The 27431-nt window shown below is 41.2% G+C and overlaps 2 protein-coding genes across 4 annotated transcripts in view; both read left to right on the top strand.

The window, feature by feature from the left end:
* The first annotated feature begins 209 nt into the window (after window positions 1-209).
* ZNF507 (zinc finger protein 507) lies at window positions 210-20038 on the top strand. Of its 2 annotated transcripts, none has more exons than XM_054269467.1 (6): window positions 210-258; window positions 2881-5033; window positions 6653-6758; window positions 11551-11665; window positions 16962-17096; window positions 17224-20038. In XM_054269467.1, the coding sequence occupies exons 2-6, from the start codon at window positions 2907-2909 to the stop codon at window positions 17585-17587; spliced, it is 2847 nt and encodes a 948-aa protein (XP_054125442.1). In that variant the 5' UTR covers window positions 210-258; window positions 2881-2906; the 3' UTR covers window positions 17588-20038. The 2 variants fall into 2 exon arrangements, with proteins under 2 accessions (XP_054125442.1, XP_054125441.1); XM_054269466.1 differs by having other exon boundaries at window positions 222-258; window positions 2902-5033.
* Window positions 20039-24467: 4429 nt separating this feature from the next.
* Window positions 24468-27431, top strand: part of DPY19L3 (dpy-19 like C-mannosyltransferase 3) — a 33427-nt gene continuing 30463 nt past the window's right edge. For both annotated transcript variants that reach the window (XM_054296217.1, XM_054296218.1), the window contains exons 1-3: window positions 24468-24593; window positions 25692-25834; window positions 27149-27282. In XM_054296217.1, coding sequence (XP_054152192.1) covers window positions 25732-25834; window positions 27149-27282 — 237 coding nt within the window. In that variant the 5' untranslated portion in view covers window positions 24468-24593; window positions 25692-25731. The remainder of the gene's footprint in view (window positions 24594-25691; window positions 25835-27148; window positions 27283-27431) is intronic.

Here is a 27431-nt window from a genome sequence, read left to right on the forward strand (position 1 = left end):
TGTCCCGTGTCCCCCGGCCCTGTATCACACACACACACACACACACACACACACACACACACACAGACAGACAGACAGACAGACAGACATTCGGGCCCCGTCCCGTGTCCCCCGGCCGTATCCCTGTCCCTCCCCGTCTCCATGGTAACGGGAGGCGGCGCTGACGCGGCGGCAGCGCCCCCCGCCGGTCACCTGACACGGGCCCGCGAGTCACGTGACAGAGGCTCCATCGTCGCCATCTTGAAGCGGCGGCCGCAGGTGAGGCTCACGGGGCTTTCCCCGTTAGTGCCGGCGAGCGGCGGCGCGGCCCGGCCCGGGGCCCGCAGGCGGCAGCGGTGGCGGCGGGCGGGCAGCGGCCGGTGGCCGGGCGCAAGGCAGGGCGCCAGGCGCGGCGGTGGCGAGCCGGCCCCGGGGCGCCGCGCCGCAGCCCATGTGCGGAGCCGCGGGCGGCAGCGGCTCCCGGCGGAGCCTTCCCGGGCCCGGAGCTGCCTCCGTTCCCTCCTTCCCTCACCCCTCCTGGCCGCCCCGGCGGGCCTGCTCCTCGCTGCTCTGGGCCTCTGGGTTGCCGCTGCCCCGCGGCCGGAGCGCTGCCGGAGCGGCGCCTGCGGGCTCGGAGCGGGGCGGGCAGCGCGGCTCGGCCGTCCCGGGGAGGGTGGCGGCCGGCCGGGGACATTCCCTGCCCTCGGGGGCCGCGATACCATCGCACCGCCCTCTGCCAGACAGGCTGGGCGAAGCGTGCTCGGCTCTTCCTGCCCTGGAGGCGTTCGCCCTGCTCGGCCCAGGGGTTGGGCTGGGCTGGAATGGGCAGCTCGCAGGCGTTTGCTCGGGGCTGCATCTTCCCTCCCGTCCTTTGGCATCCCAGACATCGCTGTGTAATTACTGTGTGGGTGTTTGGACAGCGCCCTCGGGCACGTGTGACTCTTGGGGCTGGTGCTGTGCGGGGACAGGAGCTGGACTCGCTGATCCTTGTGGGTCTCTTCCAACTTAATCTGTGATAATTTGTGTGCAGTTCTTACCATCCCTCTAAAAACCAAAGTCTGCAGCAGTAAGAATTGAACTCTAAGCGCAGAGTGGCATAACACATATATACTGTAGTTATGCACCTAGTAACAGGAATCGGCTCCAAGCATCCCAGATAATACAGGTGCAGGTCCTCTCTCTGTTTGCCTTTTTGATATAGCAACAGTACATGGCAGCATATTTCCTTTATGATCTTCTGTTAGTGATTTTTCATCTTAGTTGTTATCTTGCTTCCAGGTAGAGAAAATATTTGCCAATTTAGCATTACTTAAAAAGTTTTTAAAGTACCAAGGGTAATTTAAGGTAGCATCAATTTTCCTTAACTCATTTTCAATTTGAAAATATTTCAAGTAGACATTACTGCTTTGAGCATTCGTTAAATCTGTGTTCAGGGGAAAAAGCAGGTTTGTTCACTTCTCACAATGGTTTCAAAACATGTTACAGGCAGTTTGAAACAAACACCAAAGTGTTTTTATAGAACTGAATTAGGGTTTTCAAATAATAGCTTTCAACTTGAAGTATTTAACATGAGGTGCAGATGATACTAAAAAATTAGCATTGCTTATATTGATAGCTCTGATGATAACCTGAACTGTAAGCTGAATGGCAGGTAAGGTAATTTATGTAGTTCTGCCCAGAATTTTTCTGTAATGGGAAAGGGGCACCACAGACCCTGCTCTCATGTGTCTGTGCATTCTCTACACTAAATCCACAAGTAGAAGTTAGTGGATTTCATGGGTTTTTAGGACCAATTCTGGAAATTCTTTTTTGGCCTCTGTATCTTTCTTGCAAAAAAAAAAAATCCACATGAATTTACTTGGCATAATTTTTCAAGGATGACTGATAAATATCCCTCATCTCTTTATGTTCTCAGTTTTATATGTAGCATATAAGAACTTTGTATAAAATATATGTGTGTGTGTATGTATAAGCATTGAATAGGGTATTTCTAGACATTTTTAGAGAAGTAAATTTGAATGTAAGACCTTTTGTCCAGCTCCTTCACCCCTCACCCCACAGCTCTGCCCACATCACAAAGTATGTTTTCATGTACATTTTTGTATATTGGCTTCTAATTTGACCTCAAACACTGCACATTATTGCCTGTGGCTTATGGTTTGATATTTTTAAAGGAGGGGTAATTGGAAATAGTAACTGCCTGTAGCTTTCCCTCGAAACAGAAAAGAAGTGCTCTTTATAACTTTAGTACCATTTGATTTTCCTGCAATTAAGAAATTGTAGCTGCAATTAGTAAGTTTTCTAGAAAATGACATTTATAATGAGAAGTATGATTTGACATTTGAATGGTCTTTAAAATAGTCATAGTGAAATTACTAATGCAAGTAAATGGCAGAATTACCTTCTTTTAACATTTCAAGGAAAAAACTGCTTATTTTTTGTAAATGATATTGCTGCAAATTGTCATTTGCTTTAGGAGCATCAATGCATCAAAGTACATTAGGAATATATTTTCATATTCTACTGTGCTTTTAAATATCAATATACCAGTTATTGTCAATTGATATTTTAATGTTGAGCATTTAAATGTGTAGTGCTTGTAAGGAAAAAGAGAATAGCTGTAACACTTTTCTTCAGCTTACACTTGAAAATACTTGTCTTACCCTTGTACAACTTGGAGGCAGCCTGTTAGAGGCTCTTTTGGAATTATTTTGTGCAGCTGCATTGAAAAGCATCACTAAATGTCCCCAATATCTTTGGCTATTTCTGTAGCCATTCTGAAAATTTTTATTAGTTTAGTGGAATTGGGCTTTCCTGTTTGGTAGAGAGAGCAATGTAAATAGCACTGGGCTGTGTTTTCATTATTGTGCAGGTATAAATCTTTATTTTTGTAACCCCCAGGTATTTTTGTAACCCTCCTAGGTATTATGGAAGAAGGAAGCAGCATTGCAGTATTGATGCCAAATATTGGGGAGCAGGAGGCTGTGCTGATTTCTGAAACAGTCATTGGCCCAACACTGCAGAGCAGCGAAGAGCAGAGAAAATGTAAAACTGACCCCCTGATCCACGTGATCCAGAAGCTGAGCAAAATAGTTGAAAGTGAGAAGTCACAAAGGTGCCTTTTAATAGGGAAGAAACGTTCCCATGCCGACGCCTCTGTGCAGTCCTTGGACGCAGCTGAGCTCTGTGAAATCCCAGCTAAAGCCATCGAGCTCTCTGTGATTGCTACTAAAAAGACTGAAGAGTTGCAAGCAGATTATATTGTGACTGAATGTCTTCCACCAAGCAAAAAAAAGGTGACATGCTATCAGTGTGGTCTCTGTAATTTTCTGTCACCTTCGCTTTTAACTCTGCAAGAACATATAAAACAACATGGGCAGAAAAATGAAGTGATATTAATGTGCTCAGAATGTCATTTTGCCTCCAAAAGCCAAGAAGAACTTGAATCCCACTTCCAAAATCACCACGAGAATGGTGGTAAAAACAGCATCCAGACAAAAGCGCAGCAGTGTGTCAATGTCACCAGCTCATTTCTGCAAGGGCCAGTGGAAGGAAATGTGAAATCAGGGACTGATCAGACAGGAAATGTGGAATGTAAGGATCCAGCTCAGTCTGCTTCTGTGCCTGAAATGGGCAGGAGGAAGTGGTACACCTACGAGCAGTATGGCATGTACAGGTGTTTAATCTGCAGGTACACCTGTGGGCAGCAGAGGATGTTGAAAACACACGCTTGGAAACACGCGGGGGAGGTTGATTGCTCCTACCCCATCTTTGAGGAAGAAAATGAAAACACCAGCTTGTCAGAGACAGTTGTAGCTCACACACCTCAGAGTGTGGATACAGTTGTCCTCTCTTTAGAAAACAGTGAACTTGATATCCATAGTGAGCCTTCTCTTCAGCTTCAGATTTGCAATTCTGAGCAGCTGTCGTGTAAATCGCCTGTAGGAACAAATGTAAAAGAGGAAGAGATATTAAGTGACCCTGTGGTGCATTCTCCTACTACAGAGGTTGTAGAGGAGACTGTATCAGATACAGAACCAGATAATATGATAACTGACAGCCTGCTTTCATCAGCACAGAAAATCATCAGTTGTAGTCCAAATAAAAAGGGTCACGTTAATGTCATAGTAGAGCGTTTGCCAGGTGCTGAAGAAAGTGTTTTACAAAAGCCATTCTTAATGAACACTGACATTGAAACGGAAAAAAAATTTATCTCAGAGGAGTCATCTGTTACCTGTGAAGAACCTGCTGAAGTTTATCATTCAGATGCGATTCAGGAAGTAATAATAGAGTGGAATAACACTGAGAAGAAAGATAACGAATTAAGCGCTAATAAAAATGTAACAGCTGACGAAAATGTGCCTCCTGCACGAAGGAGGACAAATTCAGAATCTTTGAGACTGCACTCCTTAGCAGCAGAAGCTCTTGTTACAATGCCAATCAGAGCTGCAGAACTAACACGGTCCAGCCTCAGGGCTCTGACTGGAGAAGATGCTGTGGATGCAGGTGCAGGCCAGGGAGGAGCTGATGGCCCATGCATGGCTCATTCCAAAGTGGTGTCCTCACTTAAGGATCCTTCAGAGGAGTTCGACGGCTTAAACCAAAGTGAATGTGCAATAGTTGAGATAAAGAAAGACAGACCAGAGTTATCAGAAACACCAATTAAAATGGGCATCAGCATGTCACTGCTCACCGTCATTGAAAAGCTGAAGGAGAGGACAGACCAGAACGCCTCCGACGATGACATCCTGAAGGAGCTGCAGGACAACGCGCAGTGCCAGGGCGGGGGGGACGCGGCGGGGGCGGGGAGCAGCCTGGTGGAGTTCATCCCCAGCGCCGAGCGGCCGTACCGCTGCCGCCTGTGCCACTACAGCAGCGGCAACAAGGGCTACATCAAGCAGCACCTGCGCGTGCACCGCCAGCGCCAGCCCTACCAGTGCCCCATCTGCGAGCACATCGCCGGCGACAGCAAGGGCCTGGAGAGCCACATGATCAACCACTGCAAGGCCCGCATGTACCAGTGCAAGCAGTGCGACGAGTCCTTCCACTACAAGGTACAGCCTCTCTGCAATCCCTAAATACCCTCTTTCGCTGCTTTCTTCATGACTGGTGATCCTTATTGCAACCTTCCTGGGGTTTGGGGTGTCCCCAGCAGGCTGCACGGGGTTCAGATAGCGCAGTTCAGGACAGACCAAGCTCCCAAGCAGTTCTTAGCCACAGGCAACCTTAGCAAACTTAAGTGATATCAGCTCTTTAGGGTTATCAGCTCATTGTGATTTCAGTTCTTCAGCTTGCTAGGTGCTAGGCAGGCACACCAGTGAGAGAGAGGAGAAGTCTGTGTGGGGTTCCACAGGAGCATCTTTATTGATTCTTCTGTGGAGGTTCCCAGTGACAGCTCTTCTGCCTGAGCTGGGCAAAAGCTGCTCTTCACATGGGGTACAGAAATTGTCCAGTAGCAAGGGTTAGAGGAAAGTGACCTATAGATTACAGAGAGATTAGCAGGGGTCCAAAGGCAGAAGAGGGGCTTCTAGCCCATTCACCATGACTTGGCATTTCCCATCTTAGGCTTCTGACCACCAGGGAGCCCTTGCAGGCTCAGGGCCGGCTCCAATCCCTCTTTCTAACTTATCTCAGTCTGACATCCTGGCTTTGTTGTAATTACTGTTAGGGATTATTGCCAGCAGCACATGCTGAATATACAGTCCACCTGTAATTATTCTGCTTTACCCACTGAAATAGCCTTGCTTTTTCCTCGCAGAACTTTTTTCCTGAGAACTGTATTACGGACATAATAATACCGTGTTGTTTTTCTGCCCACACATAGCAACTGCAGGAAGAAATGGAAACATCCAAGAACTTAATAGCTGAAATTTTAAAAGAATGCTCAAACATGCCTTCCTCTTGTGAGTGTGGCACTTGGGGGTAACATTGAAGCAGAATTTTTGTATTTTTTCCGCTGTTTTGTTGCTCTGGATGTTCTGTAGAACTTAGATTTGAAAGATTACAACCAGAGCAGAATAATACATTTCTGCCCTTTTTCTAACTGCTATTTTAAGCATTAGTGAGTGAGTTCCTATGCACTCAGCTCAGTAGTCAGGAATATAGAACAGATTGCATCAGTACCCAGCTGTACAGCTGGACCTCTTGGAAGCACTGGTCATGCAAATTTTCCCATATTTATTGTCATTTAGTCCTAGTTTGAAAAAATACACAGATAGGGTAGCAAAAGGCTCTCTTTTCTCCTCCTCAAGCAAGTAGAAACAGAACTGGTGTATTCTTAAGTCAGTCAGTAATATGAAAATTGAGGTAATTTTCACACAAGCCTCTAATCTCATACTGCTTTTGGAGTACAGTAATTTTGGAGGAAGAACTGTGGCCACTTGTCTGTGGCAATGGGGAAAGAAGGAAATCTATTTTCTAAATAAACACAAATCATAGAATCCTCTCAATCACTCTCACCAGTCCTTTATGTTACTAATCCATGATATTTACTTGTTTTGTTTGTAGTAAAATTACCTAAGGGACAATCTGTATATACATTAACATGCATTTCAGACCAGTTGTCATTAAAGCTTGAGTAACAATGTCACAGATGATTGCAATATCCCAAGTCTGTGTGTTTGTCACTGTATGTTTGTAATGTATTTTTTAACATTAGGAACTGTTTTTTCAGAGCCAGCTGCGAAACCATGAAAGAGAACAACACAGTCTTCCTGATCTCTTCTCCACAGCCTCAGCTAACAAACTCATAGTTTCCAATGAAGCAGATGATAGAGAAGGTACTGTTTATATTTACACTTGAAATTACAAAAACTCACTCGTAACATTACTTGTTTGCTGTATTTGTGTAACTGGTTTTAAGATCTCTTGTGCTGAAATGCTTCCATGCCTGTTCATAACCTTAAATGCGTGTTCTTTCCAGAGGGCAGAATTTACCATAGTCAGTCTTGAGGTGGCATTTGTTGTTAGCTGATATATTTTTAGCCCCAGTAATTAAACCCTTCTTGTGACAAACAACTCATATGCAATATTATTCTGGATTTTTAAGAAGAAAATTTTTTTTCCTTCCTAAATGACCTAAACAAAAGAAAGCCTATTTTTTAAAATCACTATGGTAATGTAGTTTACTGTCAGCATATGCATACAATGCCATCCCTTTCTGAGTTTAGAAATCTCTGTTTAATTATGGTAATGTCCAGAATGAGTCATTTATTTTGGCCCTAGTGAGGCAAATGTAAGACATTGTAAATATGCAACCTGTATCTGTAAGAGTTGCCTGGGTAACAGTAGGTATGCATTTTCATAGAGACATAGAATGGTTTGGGCTGGAAGGGACTTTAAAGCTCCTCTCTTTCCAAGCCCTGCCATGGGCAGGGGCAGCTCCCACTAGACCTGGTTGCTTAGAGCCTCATGTTTGTTTAATTGTGTATCTGCTTCTAATTTAATTGGGTTTGTTTGCAAAACATAAACAGCAACAAAAGAACAAAACAAAAACAAGCCAAACAAACCCTTGATGCATTAAGGTAATTAAATAGGGGGAAAAAATAACCAAATTCTGAAGTTTAGGAGAAAATGTGGCCTTAAAATCCCTTGTGTGTCCTGGAAAGCCACTGTCTATCATTGCAGTGTGAATGCATCCTCTTCTCTGGTGAGTTACAGCTACTGAAAATATTTACAGCATTTTTATTTTGAAGGCAAGACTGTAATTATTAGCATTTTGCAATTTTAGAGCATTATGGATAAATACTAGTAATTAGATAGTCTCTAAACAACTGTGAGCTGAAGTATTCCCATTTTGTGCACAAAGCTCTTTTCTGTCCTATCTGTGCTCTCTCGTTTGTTTAGACAGCAAAATGTGCACTCTAATAGTACTTAGGTTGCTGTGGTAATTTCTGGGTTCTACCCTTTCCTCTACAGCTGCTCAGTGAGTGCAAAAGTTGTTGAAATGGATGCAATTTCTTGTGAAAAAAGGCTCTGACCACCAGGAGCCAGGGTGGATGGGCAATGGTTTGCCCAAAACAACTTGGAACATGTCAGACCAGAATGAGTTCCCAGCTTTGCCTGCTGCTCTCTCAGCTCACACTGCCTCCTTTTCTGGCTTTCAGTATATGAGTTAAAAGTTAATTACTTTTTCAACCACAGGTCGAGTGACCCTTCCCAGCTCCTTTTTGCTCTCATCAATGCAGAAGGCATTTAAACTCAGGAAATTGATCTGGAGTGCTCAGTCCATCCCAGGACCTAAGCCTGAGAGAGCCATTGAGAGCCAGGGGGAGACAGGGAAATGGCCAGGGAGGCTCTGCTGGGAGTGGGAACATTTTCTATTACATACTGGGGGATTTCTGCAGGAGCAGTAGCATAAATGTTTAATGGCAGGGATAGGAAATAAAACATTGTTCCTTTTGTAGGGTACAAATATCTACAAGCACAGCTTGGACTGTTACTTCTGGCAGTGTTTTGTGTGCTGTAAACCAGTGTTCCTAAAGATGTCCTGATACAGGAGTAACTACCTTGCAATGCCTGAAAGTTTCAGGTTTGGAGAAATACTGTACTTTTTGAGCTCAACTCCTGGTAATGTGAAAATCAATAGTCCTATCTGCTTTTGAAATTAGTATGTTTAATGAGGTTGTTTTACAGTTTATATCCTGATTTTGTACTTTAGCTTCCATGAAAGGGAAGCCTCTGTTCAAGAAATCTGCCTGCTTTCAATTAATTTAGAAATGTTTTATAAATATTTTTTCTTATTATTACCTTATACAAGTGTTCCAGCTAAGCACTTTAATTGTTTACCCCACATGTAATTTAGTAATGTGGCTTGAATGAAAACAGTTCTCCTTTTAAACTTTTATTAACTCATACTGTGGAATGCTTAAATTATTTCAGAACCAATTTATAATCAAATTGCAGCACCACTGCAGTACAGCAATCTCTTGTCAAACAGATGTCATCCCTATAAAGCCACACAAAACAAAGAAGTTTATGGCACAGCATCTGTTTATGTGAAAGATGCCTGAGCTGGAACAGTTTCATTTCTTGTTTATGAAATGGTTAGTCCTAAAAGTCTCTTTATTCATCATGGTTGTACAATAAATTAAAAGGAGCATTATGACACTGGGTATGATCAGACTGTAAATGTCTAATAATGAAGGAATAGGGTAATAAGCAGCATTAGAGGAGCACCTGTTACTGCTGCTGCAGCAAAGATCTGGCATTTCCATATTCACTTGTAGGAGACCTGATATTCTCCATCCAGAAAGCAAAACAAGCCCCAAACCCACAAGAAATAAGCCAGTTGAGGGGATGAGGGACACAAATGCTATTTTGTAACAGCAAGAGAGTATGTGATGTATTATAATTTATGTGCATTTTCTGGAAGGAATAAATATAAAGTAGTGATTGGTATAAATAATTGCTCCTAAGTGTGTGCTGCTGGGTGTGAACATCTTAGAACTATGCTGTGGCAAATATGTTTGCATAATGCTTTAAAAATCTCATTAGATACTGTTGGTTTTAAACTGCCTGCCCACTGAAATACCAGATTTGTAACAGAAAATACATTTGGAAGCAGTTCATTCTAAAGCTGCAGAATTTAAGATGGAAAACCCCTTCAAGCAAAGCACAGCCCCTGCTCTCCCATGGATCTGCAGCCCAGTGAGTGTCCTTGATCCATTGAGGTCTTCTACATGAATGTGTTTTCAAAAAGAATAATGCAGAAATATAAATTCCAAAGTCTTCAAGTAAATAATTAGGATTGTTCTGATAATTTTTACATGAAATGAAAAACAAATCTAATAAATTTTGGGCATTTTTTAGGAAAAATTCCAGTATATTTTGCTTTAAGATTGACTTGCAAAGAGTGCCTGCTGTGTATTACTTCCATATTTTTTCTTATAAGAGCGTTAAAGAGTGAGAAGTGTGTCATGTTTTAAATGAAATATAGGAAATATATTTGTGGTTATCTTGGTACACACAAATATTCCAATTTTACTGCCCTATCTTTGCATTCAGACTGCTATTTTATTTTATATGATATACTATATATTCTTCTCAATAACCCTCTGGGGTTATCAGCCTTACCTAATTACTTTGCATCTTGAACCAAAAGTGCTAAATTTTGAAGTGAAAGTTTAATTAGTTGTAATTTTTCCTTATATTGAAGCTGTGTGACTGTATTCATCAGAATAATATATCTAGAACCCTTTTTGGCATAATTCAGTGCCTGCCTGTGGGAAAGAAATCTCTCTTTAAAAGAGTTTTACCATTATGACTCTTAATTGTTTTGATAAAGAGAAAATTCGGCCTAAAAAAAAAGTACATGAGGTACAGCATGATAGGCTGGAATGGGAAAATTACCTGCATAAAAAATGCCATCCCTCTTCCCAAATGTTAATCTCTTAACCCAAATCAGTCCCATTATTCAGTGAGGGAACAGGAACAGGGCTGTTAAAGTGCACACACTTATGTCTCAAAAATATCCCAACTGTGCACTGGTGGGCACACATTTCCCTGTGTAAGGAGTCATTGGCCTTTGTCTCTGCAACCATTAATTTTTCAAGAGTCTTTTTCATTCTGGAAGGAAAAAAATTACTTTTGTTACAATTGCTTTTTAGTAATTTGGATAAGTTCCAAATTATTTATTAAGACATCTGGTCAATATCTATTTTTTTATCATCTCTTATCTTTCATAAAGTGTGAGTGTATGTTGGATGATAAAGAGGATTTAGAGGCTTTGGGAGGTCTTTTGCTTTTCTTTTCTGTGTTTGCCAGTTTGAAACTCATCTGTCGCAGACATCTTTTCATAAAAATCCTTTCTTTAGGATTTTCCCTTCTGGGAAGCCGAGGCCCCAGAAAAAGAATGTAAACAGTGGTTACCTGCTGCTGTGGAATGCAGCAGGTGCACCTGTGATTGGCCCATCTTGGATGTTTACAATTAATGGCCAATCAAGGACTCAGCTCTCTCAGAGTCGGAGAGAGCTCCTTTGTTATTGATTCTTTTCTATTATTAGCTTAACCAGCCTTCTGAGACCTTTCCTTCTATTTCCTTTTAGTATAGTCATAATGTAATATATATATCATAAAATAATAAATCAAGCCTTCTGATCATAGAACCAACATTCTCATCTCTCTCTCATCCTGAAAACCCTTGTGACCACGGTCACACTCATCCATTCTCAGTCCCAGTCTGTTCCTTTGATTTGATGCATTCTGCAAAGCGCTGAAACTGCTGGGTTCAGCAGTCCCACATATTATCACCTTTTGCTGTAATACAGGGCTTCACCCAACTGCAGGGAGAAGAGAAATGTCCACATTTAGAAAAATAATGTTTTCCTAAAATTTGAATAATTCCTGTAAATGGCAGAACAGAATGGTAAAATGAACCATACCTTTATTACCTCTGTGTCTGCTGTGTTACTTAATACTTTAAAAGTATTAAATATTTCTTTATCGACATTCAAAACTGTTACTTTAAATATAAATTTGTGTTTCATAATTCAGTTGTGATGAAATTATAATCTGAGAGTTCCTTACAAGGCTGAGTGCAGCTCTCTAAAGTAATGCCTTTTGTTCCAACAGGAAGCAAGTGTTCCTCCCAGAAGCTGTTCAGGTGTGACGTGTGTGACTACACGAGCACCACGTACGTGGGGGTGCGCAACCACCGCCGCATCCACAGCTCGGACAAGCCCTACAGGTGAGTGCCAGCCTCAGCCTGCCAGGGCACTGCTGCTCCTGCCCTGGGAAAGGAGCTGCAGTTACACTGTTGGACTGCAAATTACTGAGGGAGACACACTTGCTGCCTCACTCAAACTATGTAATTAAGATTTGCTAATTTTTCCAGAATGCATCTTTTGCTGTGGCAGTCTTCTGCGTGTTTTCAGTTTGAAGCTTTCACATGTGGAGAGGAAGATAATTTTGTTATAATACTGGACTTTGGCCAACAGTAATAATATATTTCTCAAAACCCTTGCACACCTAACTTCATTTTGGATTTGCTTTATTGCAAAATGTTCTCCATTGTCATATTACTGCTTTATACATCAGCTGCTACAGAGTGTGGGGAAATGCTGCCCTTGTCACCAAGTGCCTCATCTTTATCACTGGTTTCTAACAATAGTAACATACTCACTTAGGATCATATTTTATAACTTTTCTACAGGGGTATCATATGGATTTATATAGGAACTTGGGTACCTAAAATCACATGTAATACTACTGTTGAGGTCCCCAGCAAAAAAATAAATTCTCTATTTTTTCTATTGGTTGCTGCATAAATTGCCCCAGATTCAATCTGTGCTTATACAGTGTGGATCTCTGTCCCTCTCTAGTGGCTAGAAAGTAGATCTGAGTCAGTAGATTTTTTTGAGCTGATCTTTAATGTCAAGTCCTGTCTTTAGTGTAAATTCTGGGAACTCAACACCTTGAAAGGCTGAGCCAAGCCAGGAACTTTCTCTTTTGGATAAATAAACCCTGAAGATGTGTTGTATTTTGATTTGTGCATTATAATGATATCCCATAACACCAGCAAAAATTCACAAGATGTTTATTCAGACAGCAAGTGTGGAATACAAATAGATCGTTTTCTCCTCAGAACCTTCACTGTTACCATTATTTATTACTTAGTGGGGTTGGAGCAGCAGATACTGTAGAGTGTCTTGTACGTGGTAGTTTTCAAATTGGTGTTAGCAGCCTGTTTTGATTTAGGAACCCTTGGAAATTTTCCACTGGTGATACAGACTGCTGCATACTAAATACAAATCAACCCATCTGCCTTGCTTCTCTTATTATTTTTTCATAAACCCCTTAGACAAATCTGAAAACCTGGCAGGATACTTGAGCCACATCTGAACACCATAATGATCCAGTATTTATGGTATTTCTTCTTCTGAAACATGAATTCCTCAAGCCTTCCATAGTGTCAAACAGCAACCTACTGCATTGCTGCCTTTTTGAGAGCTGTAAACATACTTTAGATTTGTTTGACAAAACTTCCTGGAAACTAAGGTGTTGAGCCTTGAAGGATATGTTTCTGTAGATTTGATATGTTCTGGATTTTAATACTGCACAATTAAATCCTTTCAAAAATAAAGTGAGTATTCTCAGGCTAAGTATGCTGCAGTCTCAAACTGTTTCACACTATAGAACAGACTTTCTAACTGGACATTTTACCATTTGAAAAAAAAAAAAGGACCTAAAGTTCAAACAAATACGTAAGAATTTTAGCTGAGCTTGATGGTTTCTGTTTTAATATGGTAGGTACAGGAAGGTTGTGTGATAGTATATTGATATTTATGAATAAGGAATTTGTGTAATACTTTGGGATCTAAATCCATGGATCTATCTGAGTTTAGATCCAGACTGTTCTATGTATTGGTTTTATACAAAGATATTGTGGCAGAAGTAAAAAGAAAAAAATTGAATGGCATGATGTGATATGCTTAGGGCACTTAAATTTGAATATGTTGATCTTGTCATTGACTTCTTTTTCAGCAATAAATCCCTGAAACTTGGTGTTTTATTACTGGTTTGGCTTTTACAATGTCCTGAGAACATTGCTGGTGCATTAAGTAGAGCACATTGTCTCCCCTGCAGCTCTGAGGGTCACATTATGCCTTTGGAAGGGCTGCACCCAGCCACCTGCACCCTCCCCTCCCTTGCTCTTAGTGCTGCTTACCCACATCAGGAGAGGGGCTCGAGGGAGATTTCAGGAAGAAGCACAATCTGTAAGCCTGGTGATGCCTGCTGAAAGGTGCAGGCTTTTTTGGGCTGCAAAAGATTCTCACTGCCCAACAGTGATTCATGTCATACCTTGGAGTTCTGCAGATATGGTTAGTCCTCAGCTGCAGCCTTTCCAGGCACCTTTGCAGTCTGGGAGCTGCTGGGGTTTGGAGCAGTGCCAGCAGGGAATGGTCAGAGCAGTCACTTGTTGTTGTCTCTTCAGATGTCGCGTGTGTGACTTCGCCACCACAAATATGAATAGCTTGAAGTGCCACATGAGGCAGCACCCCCAGGAGCATCAGGCAGTGCAGCTCTTGGAACAGTTCAAGTATGTAATGGGGCTCTTAAAGCAGTGTTCAGATCCTGTTCCCTTCCCTCCTAGAGTCATTCTTTGGTCCACAGATTTGTTTGGGGTTTTTTGATGCATTTGCCATGGCGTTCCCAGGCTGATTAAACATGTCCATGACTTCCCTCTGGTTCAGCTTTTGCTTTGCAGAATGTGGTGGTTGCACACACACTGCCCATTGCAAGTAGTTTCTGCACCATGTTAATTACCTGGAGTTGTTTAGGAGATTGTATGAGCCAAAACCATGCCATGGCACCTCTAACATTTAACATTATAGACAGGTAAATTCCAGTATCCAGGAACATTCCCTGGCTTTCTTTAGTATCCCAGTCTAGGCACAGCCTTTGCATGTACATGTCAGTTAGAATCCAGGCTGGCATCACCTAGTTAAGATTTATTATGAATAGCCATTAAGGGGTGAGTGTCCCTTACAGTCTGTCCATAGATAGGGGGGATTTATAGATATGTGAAAGTTGGTACAAATGTGTGTAGTTGTCTACTACTAGTTTGTAACAAAACATAGAAGTTGGGAAGGGAAAGGAAAGAAAATTGTGAATATTCTGAATATTTCTCAGTGGAAGATTTTAAGGGCAATATGAAAAGTCTAAATAAAGCACACTCATATAGAGGTTTCTTCTCAAGAAAAGCTGCTTCTACAATTTAAAAGTACTTCCACTTCATTTTTCCCAAATGTTCCTAGAAGCATTAAGTTGTATTTGCTCAGCTGTCATACTTCCCACAGTATTGCTCCTGGTATTACCAGGGATTACTGGAAACCTCCACACTTTGGTCCCTGATCCCCAAGGAATTAGTCTATCCAGAGCTGCAAGAGAATTGTTTCCTCAGTGTATCAATGTAGAATACACCTGAACAGTGAAGTTTCATAATTCAGCACTAATCAAGCAGTAGGGCAGGTCATGCTATGGAATTGAAAGGCTTCTACTACGAAACTCAGTGGTAAATAATTTTGTTTCTCTGAGAAAGTTGCATATACTGTAAGTATGTGATCATTAACTGTAGTGCAGCATACTAAAAGCTGTTGGATTTCTGTGTCCGATTTCAACTGTATGCTAAAGTAGTCAAAAGTATTTGGCTCAAAAGATACTGTTCTCAGCAAAGTAAATTGTATTAGTAAATCACCTGAGTAAATTAATGAGCTTCAAAAAATGAGAGTATTTAAAAGGGACTAAAAATGGACACTGGGCTGTGGCTTCATTGCTTGATCAGTGATTTGGGAACACAATCAGTGTTAGTGGCACAGAAAATCAAATGTATGGTGAGACTAGTGGCACATTAAATGAAATTAAGATTATTTGTTGATCTTTGGGTTTTACAAAAAAATTATTTTGGCCTAATTTTATCTATAAATTAACTATAAGGTCTGCCTTTTATCCAATGATGTATTTTGTAACAGCCTCATTAGAGATATCAGGATTCCCAATCTGAGAATAGACTCACCTATCTTTGAAAGCATCCATTTTCTTTGTGAGGCACCAAATTAGAAGGAAAAGAGACAAATAGGATCCTTGGGAAGAGTGAGCTAGAAGAACACACCTGTTGTTCCCCAGCAGGACAGAATTACCTTGCTCCACAAGCAAGGTAATGTGCTGTGCTTTCACCTCATTTGGGAGAATTTTGCTGTTCTCTGCAATCTTCTGCTGAGCAGAGGTTGTTTTCTGTGTATGATTATTTGCAGGCCATTTAAGGACTATACTGTCATTAGGAAAAGTCATAAAGCCTTACTGAATTGTAGTGTATAATGTGGTTTTATGTAGGCCTTCTTGTGTTTCCAGGTTACATTTCTGAAAGGGTCTTAAAAACTACAAAAACTGACTTGCATTGGGGTAATTTTAACAGACTCATCATAGTAACACACTGGGATCACATTGCTTGAGCAGAGCTGCTTTCCTGGTTATCATTTATTAGCACAAGGTCACCTTCAATTGATTCTGATCTTTTCCATGGGATTTGGGGAACTGAAGCCTTCCCAGGCAGCTGAGCAAAAGGGCTTTTTTATCCAAAAGACAAAAAGACAGATCCTGCTCTGAAATGATGTCATGCAGTATCACTCATCTCCTTCATGCTGAGGTGACTAATTTGTCATCTTAAAAAGCACATCAAGAACCTCCTCTGATGTATATTTGTGCATGAAAAGGGTTATACAGGATTTGATCAGCCTTGGGTTATTTCTGTCCATAAATATCCACTACATCTCCCTGTCAATAGGATTTATTATTCAGGGTTTTGTTCTTTACTGCATAAGATGATGTTTTACAGGGAAATAGAAAATTTAGTCTTGTGGTACCAGAGCTGATGGAAAACTCTATGGGGAAAATGATCACCCGTGTGAATCCTGATCTGTGAATCTGTTCAGAATCTGGCACTGCCCTCAGCAGCCTGCTGATCCTGCCTGAGGGGCTGGACTGGACTGTGCACCCTCAAGAGGTTCCTTCCAACTTCAGGAACTCTGTGATCCATAATAAACTAATACCTGCTGTACCAGGAAAGATTTATTTAGTTCAGTTGACATAAATTAGTGCTAATTACACAGTTCCTGCTTGGTTCAGAGCAGGGGCAGAGAGAGCTCACCACCTCCTGCAAGATGCCCTGTTTCTGCACTCAGCAGAAGTACTGCATTTCTGCAGTGTTTGAACAGTTTTATCAGGCCAAAAAGATAAGATTTCAGTTCAGTTGTTTAGGAAATGAAAAAAAAATTAGAATGTTCTCAGCTCCTAAAAATAGTCTTATATTTCAGGATGCAACTTGGCAAACTAACTTGACCCAGTTATGAAACTGAAAATGGGACCAAGAAGAAGGTTCACATGGATCTCTCTGCTTACTCATCCTTGTGGAAGAACTAAACCATTACTAAACTAATAAAATTGACTTTGAAATGTTTCTCTTTTCCTTCTCCATTTTTCCCCAGATGTTCTCTCTGTGGATATGTATGTAGCCATCCTCCATCCCTGAAGTCCCACATGTGGAAACATGCAAGTGACCAAAATTACAACTATGAACAAGTGAACAAAGCTATTAATGATGCAATTTCACAAAGCAGTAGGTATGTCTGATTTACTGTCACATCTATTATCTTTAAAAAAACCCAACCCTGACCCAAAATAAAGTTCCTATCTAAAAGGAACAGCTGTATATTGTAATATTTGTTTTGGTTTTTATTATTATTTCAGGTTTCAAGGACAACTCACTGACAAGACCTTATTAGAAGGCACAGATGAAAGTACAGTACCTATACTAGGAAGTTCAGACAACCTGGTGTCTTTTACAGAGTCCATTAACCAGACTACAAATGAAATTTCAGGTTCTGATGAAAATGAAAAACCTACCTTGATGAATACCTCATGCAGTTTAGAAAAGAACTCCACTCTACCCCATCTTGGCACAGAATACTGTGTTCTTCTCTTCTGCTGCTGCATTTGTGGTTTTGAGTCTACCAACAAAGAAAATCTGCTGGATCATATGAAAGAACATGAGGGTGAAATCATAAACATCATTCTAAACAAGGACCACAGCACGACTCAGAATACAAACTAGGTGAAGCAGTAAGTTCAGAGAGGATTTCCTAGAGTGAATATTTTCTTTTTTTGCTATTTTTTGCCTGAGAAACTTGCTAAAGAGAAGAATTGCAAGCAAAACTTGATTTCCCATCCTGAGTTCTTGTTTCAGTAGGAGTACAGTGTTTGAACCAGGGACTGATGAATCATTTAGGAGATAAATACAAGGTGTGGAGAATAGAAGGATCCATTTTAACCTGTTACTTCTTTATATGGTGCCAAGAATGTAGGATTGTTGGTTTTTTCATTTCCTATCAGGTACTAGTCAGTAATAATGCATTAGCACAGTACTTTAAAACCCAAAGGTGTGAAAGCTTTGAATCACTTGAAAAGCTTTTTTCTTCCTCCCTCTTTGTTGTTTTCCATGTAATTCAGCAAAGAAGGTTTTTACCCTCTTTTTTGAAAGCTGATCTGGCAGCAGATCACATAGAACTGTTACAGAGTGATCTGGTAAACCCCCCTGCCTGGGAGGTGGGCAGAGGGGAGGTGGCCAGGGCGTGTGTGTGTTGTGTTCACACACAGGAGTTCTGTTTTTCCCAGTCTATTTTTAAGGCTTTACAAACTCCCAAGTCATTTTCCAACAAAGACTGCCATCCTTTCCATTGATTTACAGCAGCAGGAGGTGAAGGGCCTAGAAACATTCTGTTAATAACTATTTGTTTGATTGGATCCTAAGTACAAAACTCCTATCTTTTCAACTCATAGTATGTAACAGATTATTTTTATAACAATAACCTGTTGTTTTTTCTTGACACCATGAAGCTTATAAAAAAAGAAAAGCTTATAATGTCACTTTCCATTTTTGGTGATTGTTTTGCAGTATGGATGAGCAGTGTTTTTGATGAGAACATGATTTTAACAATAATTGCCACAAAGTGATGTAGATGAAATCTATGTAGATTCCAAAAGATGTAGGTGAGCACAAATTGGGATTTTCAGAAACGCCTACGTGCTTTGGCATTCTTTGAAATGCCACTGGCTGGCCAAATTTCCCACTTGTCTGTCAGAGCTGCAACTGTGGAAATAATGAGCTGAACGATAATCTTCCTGTAGAAAATCATATTTAAAAAAAGAAATGGCAAACAATTTCTTAAGCCAAAACTGCATCCAGTCGCTTACTGAATAAATTTTACTAGTGCCTATAGTATGGATTGATAAAAGGAATTAGAGATTACTTTGTTGTCTAAGAAAACATAGAAATCTCACCCTTTCAAAACCTTCAGCTTCTGAAATTAGTGTGGAGTTTTTTTGGTTTGTTATTTTTACAGTTCCAGCAGTTGGCAGTGGAAGATACTCATCTGTATATCAATGTGGAATATTATTACACTGGCTAGTTTCCTGGCAACTTTGTTGAGGTTATTAAGTTGGCTACTTAATTTCTTTGAAAGATTCATTAAGTGTAGTATCACTTCCAAAGAAGCCCTTTGGCAGCCAGATTTACACTTCCTAGTTCAGGCATGTATTCCTGCTTCTGATGAATGGCAGATGCACAGCAGCTTGCCTGGTGCTGACACGGGCATGCAGTGACCTGATCTTTGGTAGCTCAGTGTTTATAAAGTTCCTTACTCTTAGGAAAACAGTGGTTTCTTCCTTTATTTACACCCTTCAAGCAGCAGCAATCAGCTGCAGCTGTAAATGTGAGAGGCTGGCACATGGAGTGTCTGTATTGTGCTAGCACTGCCTGGAAATGGCAACCAGGAAAAGACAACAGTAGCAGAAGTCACAGCTTCATGAAGCAGCACAAAATGCAGAGGCCAGGGTAAAAGCACTAAGACTTCAAGTGTATTTGATACTTGTTTTCAAGAAATTTCCTCAATTTGACTTCTTCTTCTAGGTTAAATAGGTATTATTTTGTTTATAAATTAGATAGCAGCACATACACATTTGACTTGAAGAATTAGTCTGGATATAAGGTCAAAGCATTTTTGGGTTGAATTTTTGAGATACTTTAAATATGTATTTGAAGTTAATTATACATTATTTTCAGTTAATAGTTATTTTTCATATTCCTACAGTTGGATTTTACATTTGATAAACACATTATTTATTTACATGATCCCAAATTCCAGAGGAGATAATGAACTTTAAATGGGGTATTCATATTGTCTTACTGACACTGCTATTATACCTTGAGTATAGAATTAATGTGAAAATACTACATCATCTGGATTATATCTCAGCTTTCTCACTCAGAAGTCCCATTTGATTGAAAAATTAAAGGACAGTGAGATCCCTACTAATGCTGAACTACCAGTCAGTATTCACAGAAACAATGTTTACCACACTGTTATTTTTGTGTAATTCTGTCAAAGTTGCTCAGCTAGTGAAAGATAAAAAAGGAAAAACTTGCATTCATAAGCTAAAAAGGAGATGGCAATGAACCAAAATTTCAGGAGGCAATAACCTTGAATGCAGAAGAGCAGCTCTGGTGTGTGGAGCAGCGTTCTGTGCAGTGCCCCAGGAGTCAGTGTCACACATCCCTCAGCAGGATGGGGCTGTTCACAGTTGTTCTTTGCCATCTCATTGCTCTGTTCTTTTTGACCATGTGTTCCTATAAAACAGAAAGCTACTTGCCTCTATAAACCATTATCAGTCCTGACAAATGCCAACAAAGAATTCTCTCCCATATGCACAGAGATTTACTTTTTTTAGCTGTCTCCATGCTGCTTGCAATTAGTTACCCACTCACAATTCAGGGACTTTGTCAGAAGTCCTGCATGTGAAATAATTATGGGCTTGGTTTTTCTGAAAGCAAATTGTTTCTCAGGTTATCTGCTTTCAAAAGTGTATGGCTGGCCTGGTTGCATGTTTTGTAAAGGGTTTTAAGCACATTTCAGAGTCACTGACACTGCAAATTTCCCCTTTCTTTAAGCTTTTAAACTATTTTTGTCTCTTCAGAGACAAAATCAGCTATATCAGCTATTCATGTGCTGTTTGTTTAAATTAGATTTTATTCTGTGATACAAACTGTACCTTGCAGCTTTGTTTGCAATGCCTGTACTTCCACTAAAGAGCAAACTTCATTCACACTTGGCTGTACTGAAAAATGGGTGCATATTTCATCTTCCTGATTTATGCTTGACCTGGAAAAATAGAGTGGGATTCAGTCAGAGTTCTTGTAATTTCCTCTTTCATAAGCACTTATTTAATCATTTGAAGAAATGTACAGTTGGTGCTCAAAGTAACATTTGTTAAGATATATTTAATAGAAATTTACATTTGCATTTGATATTCATGGACATGGGTACATGTATTTTTTTAAGAAAAGGTATTGTAACACTATGGCACTGCTTTTATAGCCAAAGTATAAAAAAATTTAGAAAACTGACATGTAAAGACTGCAGTTAATTCTGATACTGTATCTTATTAAATAGGATGAGTTTTGTTTTATAAAGTTATCCAGCACATTAAGCTGCATGCCTTAAGCTCTCTCTAGGATTGTGTTCCTGATAGGCAACTCTTTGGAAGGATGAAGCAAAGTCTGTAGTACCACTTTAACTACCTTCTGGAATACTGTACAATGGTAGAATAATTTATTTTGCTTTACAGGAGTTTGTCACGTATTGACTTTAATATTGTATTTTGGTAATAAACTTTTTTTGTTAAACTGTTTAGTCACTTTTATTTGGCCTCTATGAAATATGAATATAGAAAATCCAAACACTGAACCAGTGTTTAGAGAGAGGGAAATCTGTTGAGACAAAAAGTATTTGAAATACTTTACTGCCATTTCTTACTGTCATATGAAATTATTAGTATTAGATGTTATTACTAGTTTAAATACTGCTAATACAAGTTTTATCAAAGTAACTGTGGTGAGGAAATATGAAACTATTAAGTCAAAATATTTGTAAGCCTGCATACAGTTAGGGTGGCACCATGCTGAAGAACTGCAAATTCAAAATTCATAATGAAACTAGTAGGAATTTTTTCCCTAATTTAAATAAGAGTGAAAGCCTTAATCAGCTTTTTTTCAGGTGATTGACTTCTGCTTTTCCACCACATAAGCTAAAACATATCTTGAAACCTATTTTTAAATATACAGCATATTTCTTGGCCTTGCTGGAGCTTTTCTTCCCATCTTTCTCAGGAAAAAATAAAGTCACTTGGTGTTGCTGGGGAGAAAAGAGAGAGTTTGGGCAGGATACCCACTGCTGGTATCAGTTACATAAACAAGCAATCTTACCATTTTCTCATTGTTATTATTAGGGCCTTGGGCCTAATCTGTTGAAATAAAGGCTGGAACTACAAATGGCTTTAGATGCAACACTACAGAATGCTGTGTTAGGCAGCTTTTTCACATTTTCTCTAATGCAAAACCTGGGGAAAAAGCTCTTTGTAGTAGGATGCACTGTCCAGGTATTATCCTGTTCACTGGGCTAAAACACCTTCCTTGTTCAGCTGAACAAAGCCCAGGAGCCTCCTCAGGAGCTTCTCCCCCCTAAATGACCTGGCCATGAGTGACCACGGGGGGACTGGGCACCGAGGGTCCTGTGAGGGTTGGAACAGCCCTGGGAACTGGGAGGAAAGGAGCCTGAGCCCTGGCACACAGCACTGGGATTCAGTCACTGTCCCAGATCTCTGGCAAGTGTTCAGGGCTGGAATTGCTGCAGAGAGCTGATGCACCACAGGGAGCCTCTGTTCTGCATCCCTCGAGGCAGGTTTGGAGAGCTGTCACACAAAGGAAGGGGAGATACACCATTAGACCTGACCTAAGATTACCTGGCTAATGAAATCCACAATTGCTCAAGCCAAGATTTTTTTTTTTTTTTTTTTTTTTTTTTTTTTTTTTTTTGCCCAAAAGCAAAAACTTCAGGAGCCTGAAAAGCTTTAAAAGTTGGGAAAAGTGAGAACCCAGAAATTTGGCAAGTTTGCCACAAACCACAAGGCTGCTGAACAGAACTCAAAACACTGCAGACTTAAAATTTACTGGGGCAGAACTTGAGTCCTCCTACTTTTCCAGCTCATGGTAGCTCTTTCCAGAGTACAATCCAAGAGAAAACGCAAATAAACTGAATTTAAAGTTTCTTCCAACCATTTCCTGTTTGTAGATGTTTGGCATTTGCTGGGATTATGGCTAATTTGGTGCCAACATGAACACCCCGCTACTGTGATCTAGTTGGAAGAGAATGGGCAAACAGAATATTGTTAAATTTCCTTTTGTTACTTTGGCAAGTAAGAAGCCAGCATTGCAACAGTATTATACCAATACAGTTATGATATAATCATCAGTATTACTGATTGCAAGCTACAATTTGGTGACTTTTAATTTACATTTTATAATACAAGTTTTAGATATTAATGATATTAATATCCATCTGGAAGATCTTTAGTTCTTCTGGATTCTCATATTTGAAACATTACAAATCCATTACATCCATGCATGGGGTCATAAAACACGGGAGAATTAAGACAACTCTCCCTTTCTCTGGGATTTCTAAAGCTCTTCACTGATTATGTTTTCTAAACCATTTCAGTAACTGCTTGTTTTTGTAGAATTTACTTTTCATTGGCCTCTTTACAAGTAGTGGAGAAGTAGAACTGTTATTCCAGGAAATATCTTCCACAGCATGCCCTTCTTAGAAATGTAAGTACATTATCTGCTTTGCACAAAAACCTGCAGGCACTCAAGGTGTTTATCTACACTGTAAAATTTCTTGTTGGTATACAATGTGTTCATTTCAACAAACACATGACACCTAGGATGTGGCAGTGACAAAAGGAAGGTAAATCTATTGCCCATGGTAAGGCACGTATTTATTTAGATTTCATTCTTAGTATAAGCATTCCCACAAATGTATGACATGCCTTATTGCCCAAAAAAAACCAAAATAAGTATGGCTGTAAATTGACTTACAGTAGAAATGCTTAAATATTTGGAAGACTTGATCAGAGGAAGATAATTCTGTTGGTTCTAAAAAGTGCTTACAAAACAAAATAAGCAAGCAGAGCAGATACTGAAAAATTTCCTGATTTCTAGTGTCAATGGCTTCAAAGTTCAGAATGACCAGGATGATTAGTACATCATTTTCTTGCTGTCTCTGAGCATGCTTTCTGTGAATTTCATGGCTCTTCCTATTCGAAATACTAAGTTTTTCAATGAACCAAGGTTGTGGAATGAGAGTGGAAAAAAAAAAAAAAAAAAGTAAAAGTAAGTAAAAGTACTACTGTACTAAAAAGTTGTGATGGAAAATCAACTAAATATTGTCCTGAAGCAGTGAATTCTCTCCCTGGCAATTCCACAGAATTTGTGTGGATTTTTGGGAAATCAGCCTCCTGTGATAGGACCTGGAGCTGGTTTGTTGGTTACAGCTTCATGGGGCATGGCTTTTTCTACAATTACTAAAGACAGCGCAAATAAACCTTACAATCAAGACTTACTGCAGGGGTAGGTTGTTCCCATTAAGTAGAACAAAGTCTGGCATTGCCGTTATCTTCCAGCTACAAAAGGTCTTTTCCCCTCTAAACGTTTATGAGGCAGTTAAGCAAGAAATACAGGGGAGCGTATAATGCCTTGAACAGAACACTCAGCTCTAACTTCAATTTTAAAATCACACACATAGGGAACTATATCGGGGGGGAGAGGGGCGGTGAGAAACACATTTTAAAAAACACTACCAGTAAATTCTAGGGCGCTATTTGAGCAGAGCATCCTCCGACAGCGCGACCCTGGGGGAGCGGCCCCGCAGCCCCGTTCCCGCGGGGATGCGGTGCTCGGAGCGCCGGCCGTGCCCGCTGTGCCGGATTTCCGCCGCAGCCCGCCCTGGCCCGTTCGAACGGCAATGGAGCGGCAGCCGGGGCGGGGGCCGGGCCTGTGACGGGCGCCTGTGCCCGCCCCGGCTCTCGGTCTCCGCCCGGTAGGGCCGAGCGCCCGGCGCCGCGCCCGCCCCTTCCCCTTTCCCTTCCCCTTTCCCTTCGCTTTCCCGTCCGTGCCCGCGGCGGGGCCCGGGCGGCTCCCGGAGCAGCGCCGGCAGCAGCGGCCGCAGGTACCGGGGCCGGGCAGCGGGCGGGGGGAGCCGGCGGGGCCGCGCAGGCCGCGGGAGCCCCGGGCCCGGCCCTGCCCTGCCCCGGGCCCGGCTCTCCGCGGCGGCGGGGCCGGCTGCGAGCTGCCCGCCCGGCCGAGCCGAGCCCTGCGGCAGCGGCATGCGAGGAGCGGCGGCGCCGCGGGCGGGGCGGGGATGAGCACCTTGCCTTTGTTAATGAATTAATGAATGGTCAGGAGTGCCACAGAGCCGCTCCTCCAGAGCGGGAGCCCGCGCGGCTCCCCGCGTGTTCCCCAGGTGTGTGAGGGGCCGGCGAGGCTCACCCGCTGCCGGAGCTGCACACAAAGTTGTGCGGCTGAGGCGCCGCTATCCTGCGGCGCTGCCCGCGGCTGCCGGCTCGGATCCGGCACCGGGAGCAGCTGTTGCTGCCGGGATGGAGCGGGCGATGCCTCGGGGAGGGAGGGATGGAGGGATGGCAATGCCCGCCCGTGCCCGGTGACAGCGGCGCCCCGAGCCGAGAGCACCTGGCACTGACAGGGCTGGGACTGCAAGAGCTTTTGCGCTTGTGATGGTCTCAGTTCTACGGCGTGGAAAACATCGAGTGTTCTTTTAATGCCGTTTCTAGTTTTTTGTAACACAGGTGTTCTCTGGCACCATTTTTGCATTTTTGACCCCCTTTTTTGGGTGTTTCCCGAAAGTCAGGATTTAAATGACTGGCTTCATATTTTAGGCTGAACAAACTAATTTTTCTTTGAAGGGCTCAGACTTTTTCAAAAAGGGGAGCCTGTTGGGCATGTTGAGTCAAGGGCTAAAAAAGTGAGGGCAGTCAAAAGAACAAATCATTCTGAAAACCTGTTCAAGAGTATGTAAAATGGTGAACGTTAGTCTTTATAATTCTAAAATAATATTTTCTATAATTTGCTGAGTGGTACAGATTTAAAGAAAAACCTTGCATTTTGGTAAGACAGCCTTTATGTACAGTAGAGTTGTAGAAGTCAAAGTCTGTGATGTCAGTAAATGTGGTTTTATTTTCACATGTTTCATACAGTATCAAGTGACTGCTTGGGTAGGAAGATGCATTGCTTGTGTGTGTCCATTTAGGAGTCAGGCTGAAGAATAATGAATTAAAGTGACTGACACCATGACAACCGTGAGACAGAGAAGGGTTGGAAAAGGCACAGAAGCAGCTGAAGATCAGCCTTCAGAGGAGACAAATGTGAAGCCTGATGGGAAAATTCTGCCTGGTGGGTAATGAAAAACAAAGTGACATTATGGCTTTTTAGTGGTGTTTTGGTTTTGATCTGTCCTAAGCACAGCTCAGAGCTAGGCATGTGACAAATGCATTTCCATAATTGAATATCACCAAAATTAATTGCATGAGACAGAGGGTTTCATGCAGATTGCTGCATGTCAATCTTATCTCTGTTTTAAAATCTTAATTTAAATTGGTGAGAACAATTGTTTCAATATATTATTGGTGACACGCTATCAGCTGGATACTTTGGAGCCATCCAAAGTTCTTCAAAGAATCCCAGTCCAAATCATTGGTAACATAAAAGGATTGAAGAGAACTGATGAAATGTACTTATAAATAGGCAGGTTGCATATAAAATTTGAATTTAACTGGTTAGGTAAACTTTCGTATGGAATTAGAGCTTTAGAGCTGACAGAGTTCCTTGGTTTTTTGGGGACATTTTTAGATTAATTTATTTTAAGGGCTATTTTGATCTAAATTCTAAATGTTTCTCTGCATTTGGGCAGATGAAAGGAAAGTTCTGTTGCTGTTTCTGCACAAACTCACTTAGGCTATGTACAAAAAGAATAAGAGCTCATAGCTCTCCTGCAGCCCAGCCCTCAGTTCCAGGGAATTGCAGTTGGAACCCTTAAGCAGATGTCACACACAGTATGAAATAGCCATTTCAAATATACAATTCCAGATCTCAAATCCATATTAATCCTTACATTAACACTAAAAATACAAAAGCCCCAGGAATGTCAGTGCACAGGGAAGGCCTGGAGGGTCACACATCCTTTTTTTGCCATCACCTCATCCCTGCCCTTGCTCCAGGAGCCCATCTGCAATTCAGAGCATGGCACCACCATCAAAGGCTGCTTTGGCTGCCCTTCAGTCTCTTTGTGAGTATTTACTGAGGCTTCAGAACCTTCACTGTTGTTTTTTACAAAAACTGAGCAACCCCCCCCCCAAAAAGGCAGCTATTTTTAGACCTTTCTTGTGAATTTCTTGCTTTGTCATCAGTCATGCTGTATTGCTTGAATTTAAAAAGATCTGGAAGATATTTCAATTCAGATTTACAGATTAGTTATGGCATGGAGCTAAACTTGTATAGGATCATGGTGTCCTTAAATTTAAAGTATACCAATTAAGGCACACTTTATTTCACTTGGTATGTAAATAAAATACTCTGATTTTCTAATATGGGAAAATAAAAACAAAAGATGTGTTAAAACCAGGTGTCCTGTAACCTGCAGAATGTAAACTGTGCTAACCTAGGCAATGGATGTTTCACACTTACAGACTGAAATATTTTTCTTCCAAGATCCTCCAGGTGGAAAGCTCCGGAACATACTCTCAGTAACTGTTGGTGGAATTGTTGCCATCTCTCTTGGACTCCTTACTTCTGTTTATGTAGCTACACTGCATGAAAATGACCTGTGGTTTTCCAATATCAAGGTAACAATCATTTTCCTAGTTTCATCCTAGTTTTGTGCAGCATTAATATGAGCATTATGAAATTTCATTTTTTTGGGTACTTGTCTTGCAACCTGCTCAAGACCAGAATATTTCATTTTTAAAAATTCCATTTAAAAAAAGCTGTGCTT

This window comes from Melozone crissalis, unplaced genomic scaffold (genome assembly GCF_028551555.1).
Source record: "Melozone crissalis strain CALT ecotype California unplaced genomic scaffold, PUWL_Pcris_2 ptg000007l_1, whole genome shotgun sequence".
Taxonomy (NCBI): Eukaryota; Metazoa; Chordata; class Aves; order Passeriformes; family Passerellidae; genus Melozone; species Melozone crissalis.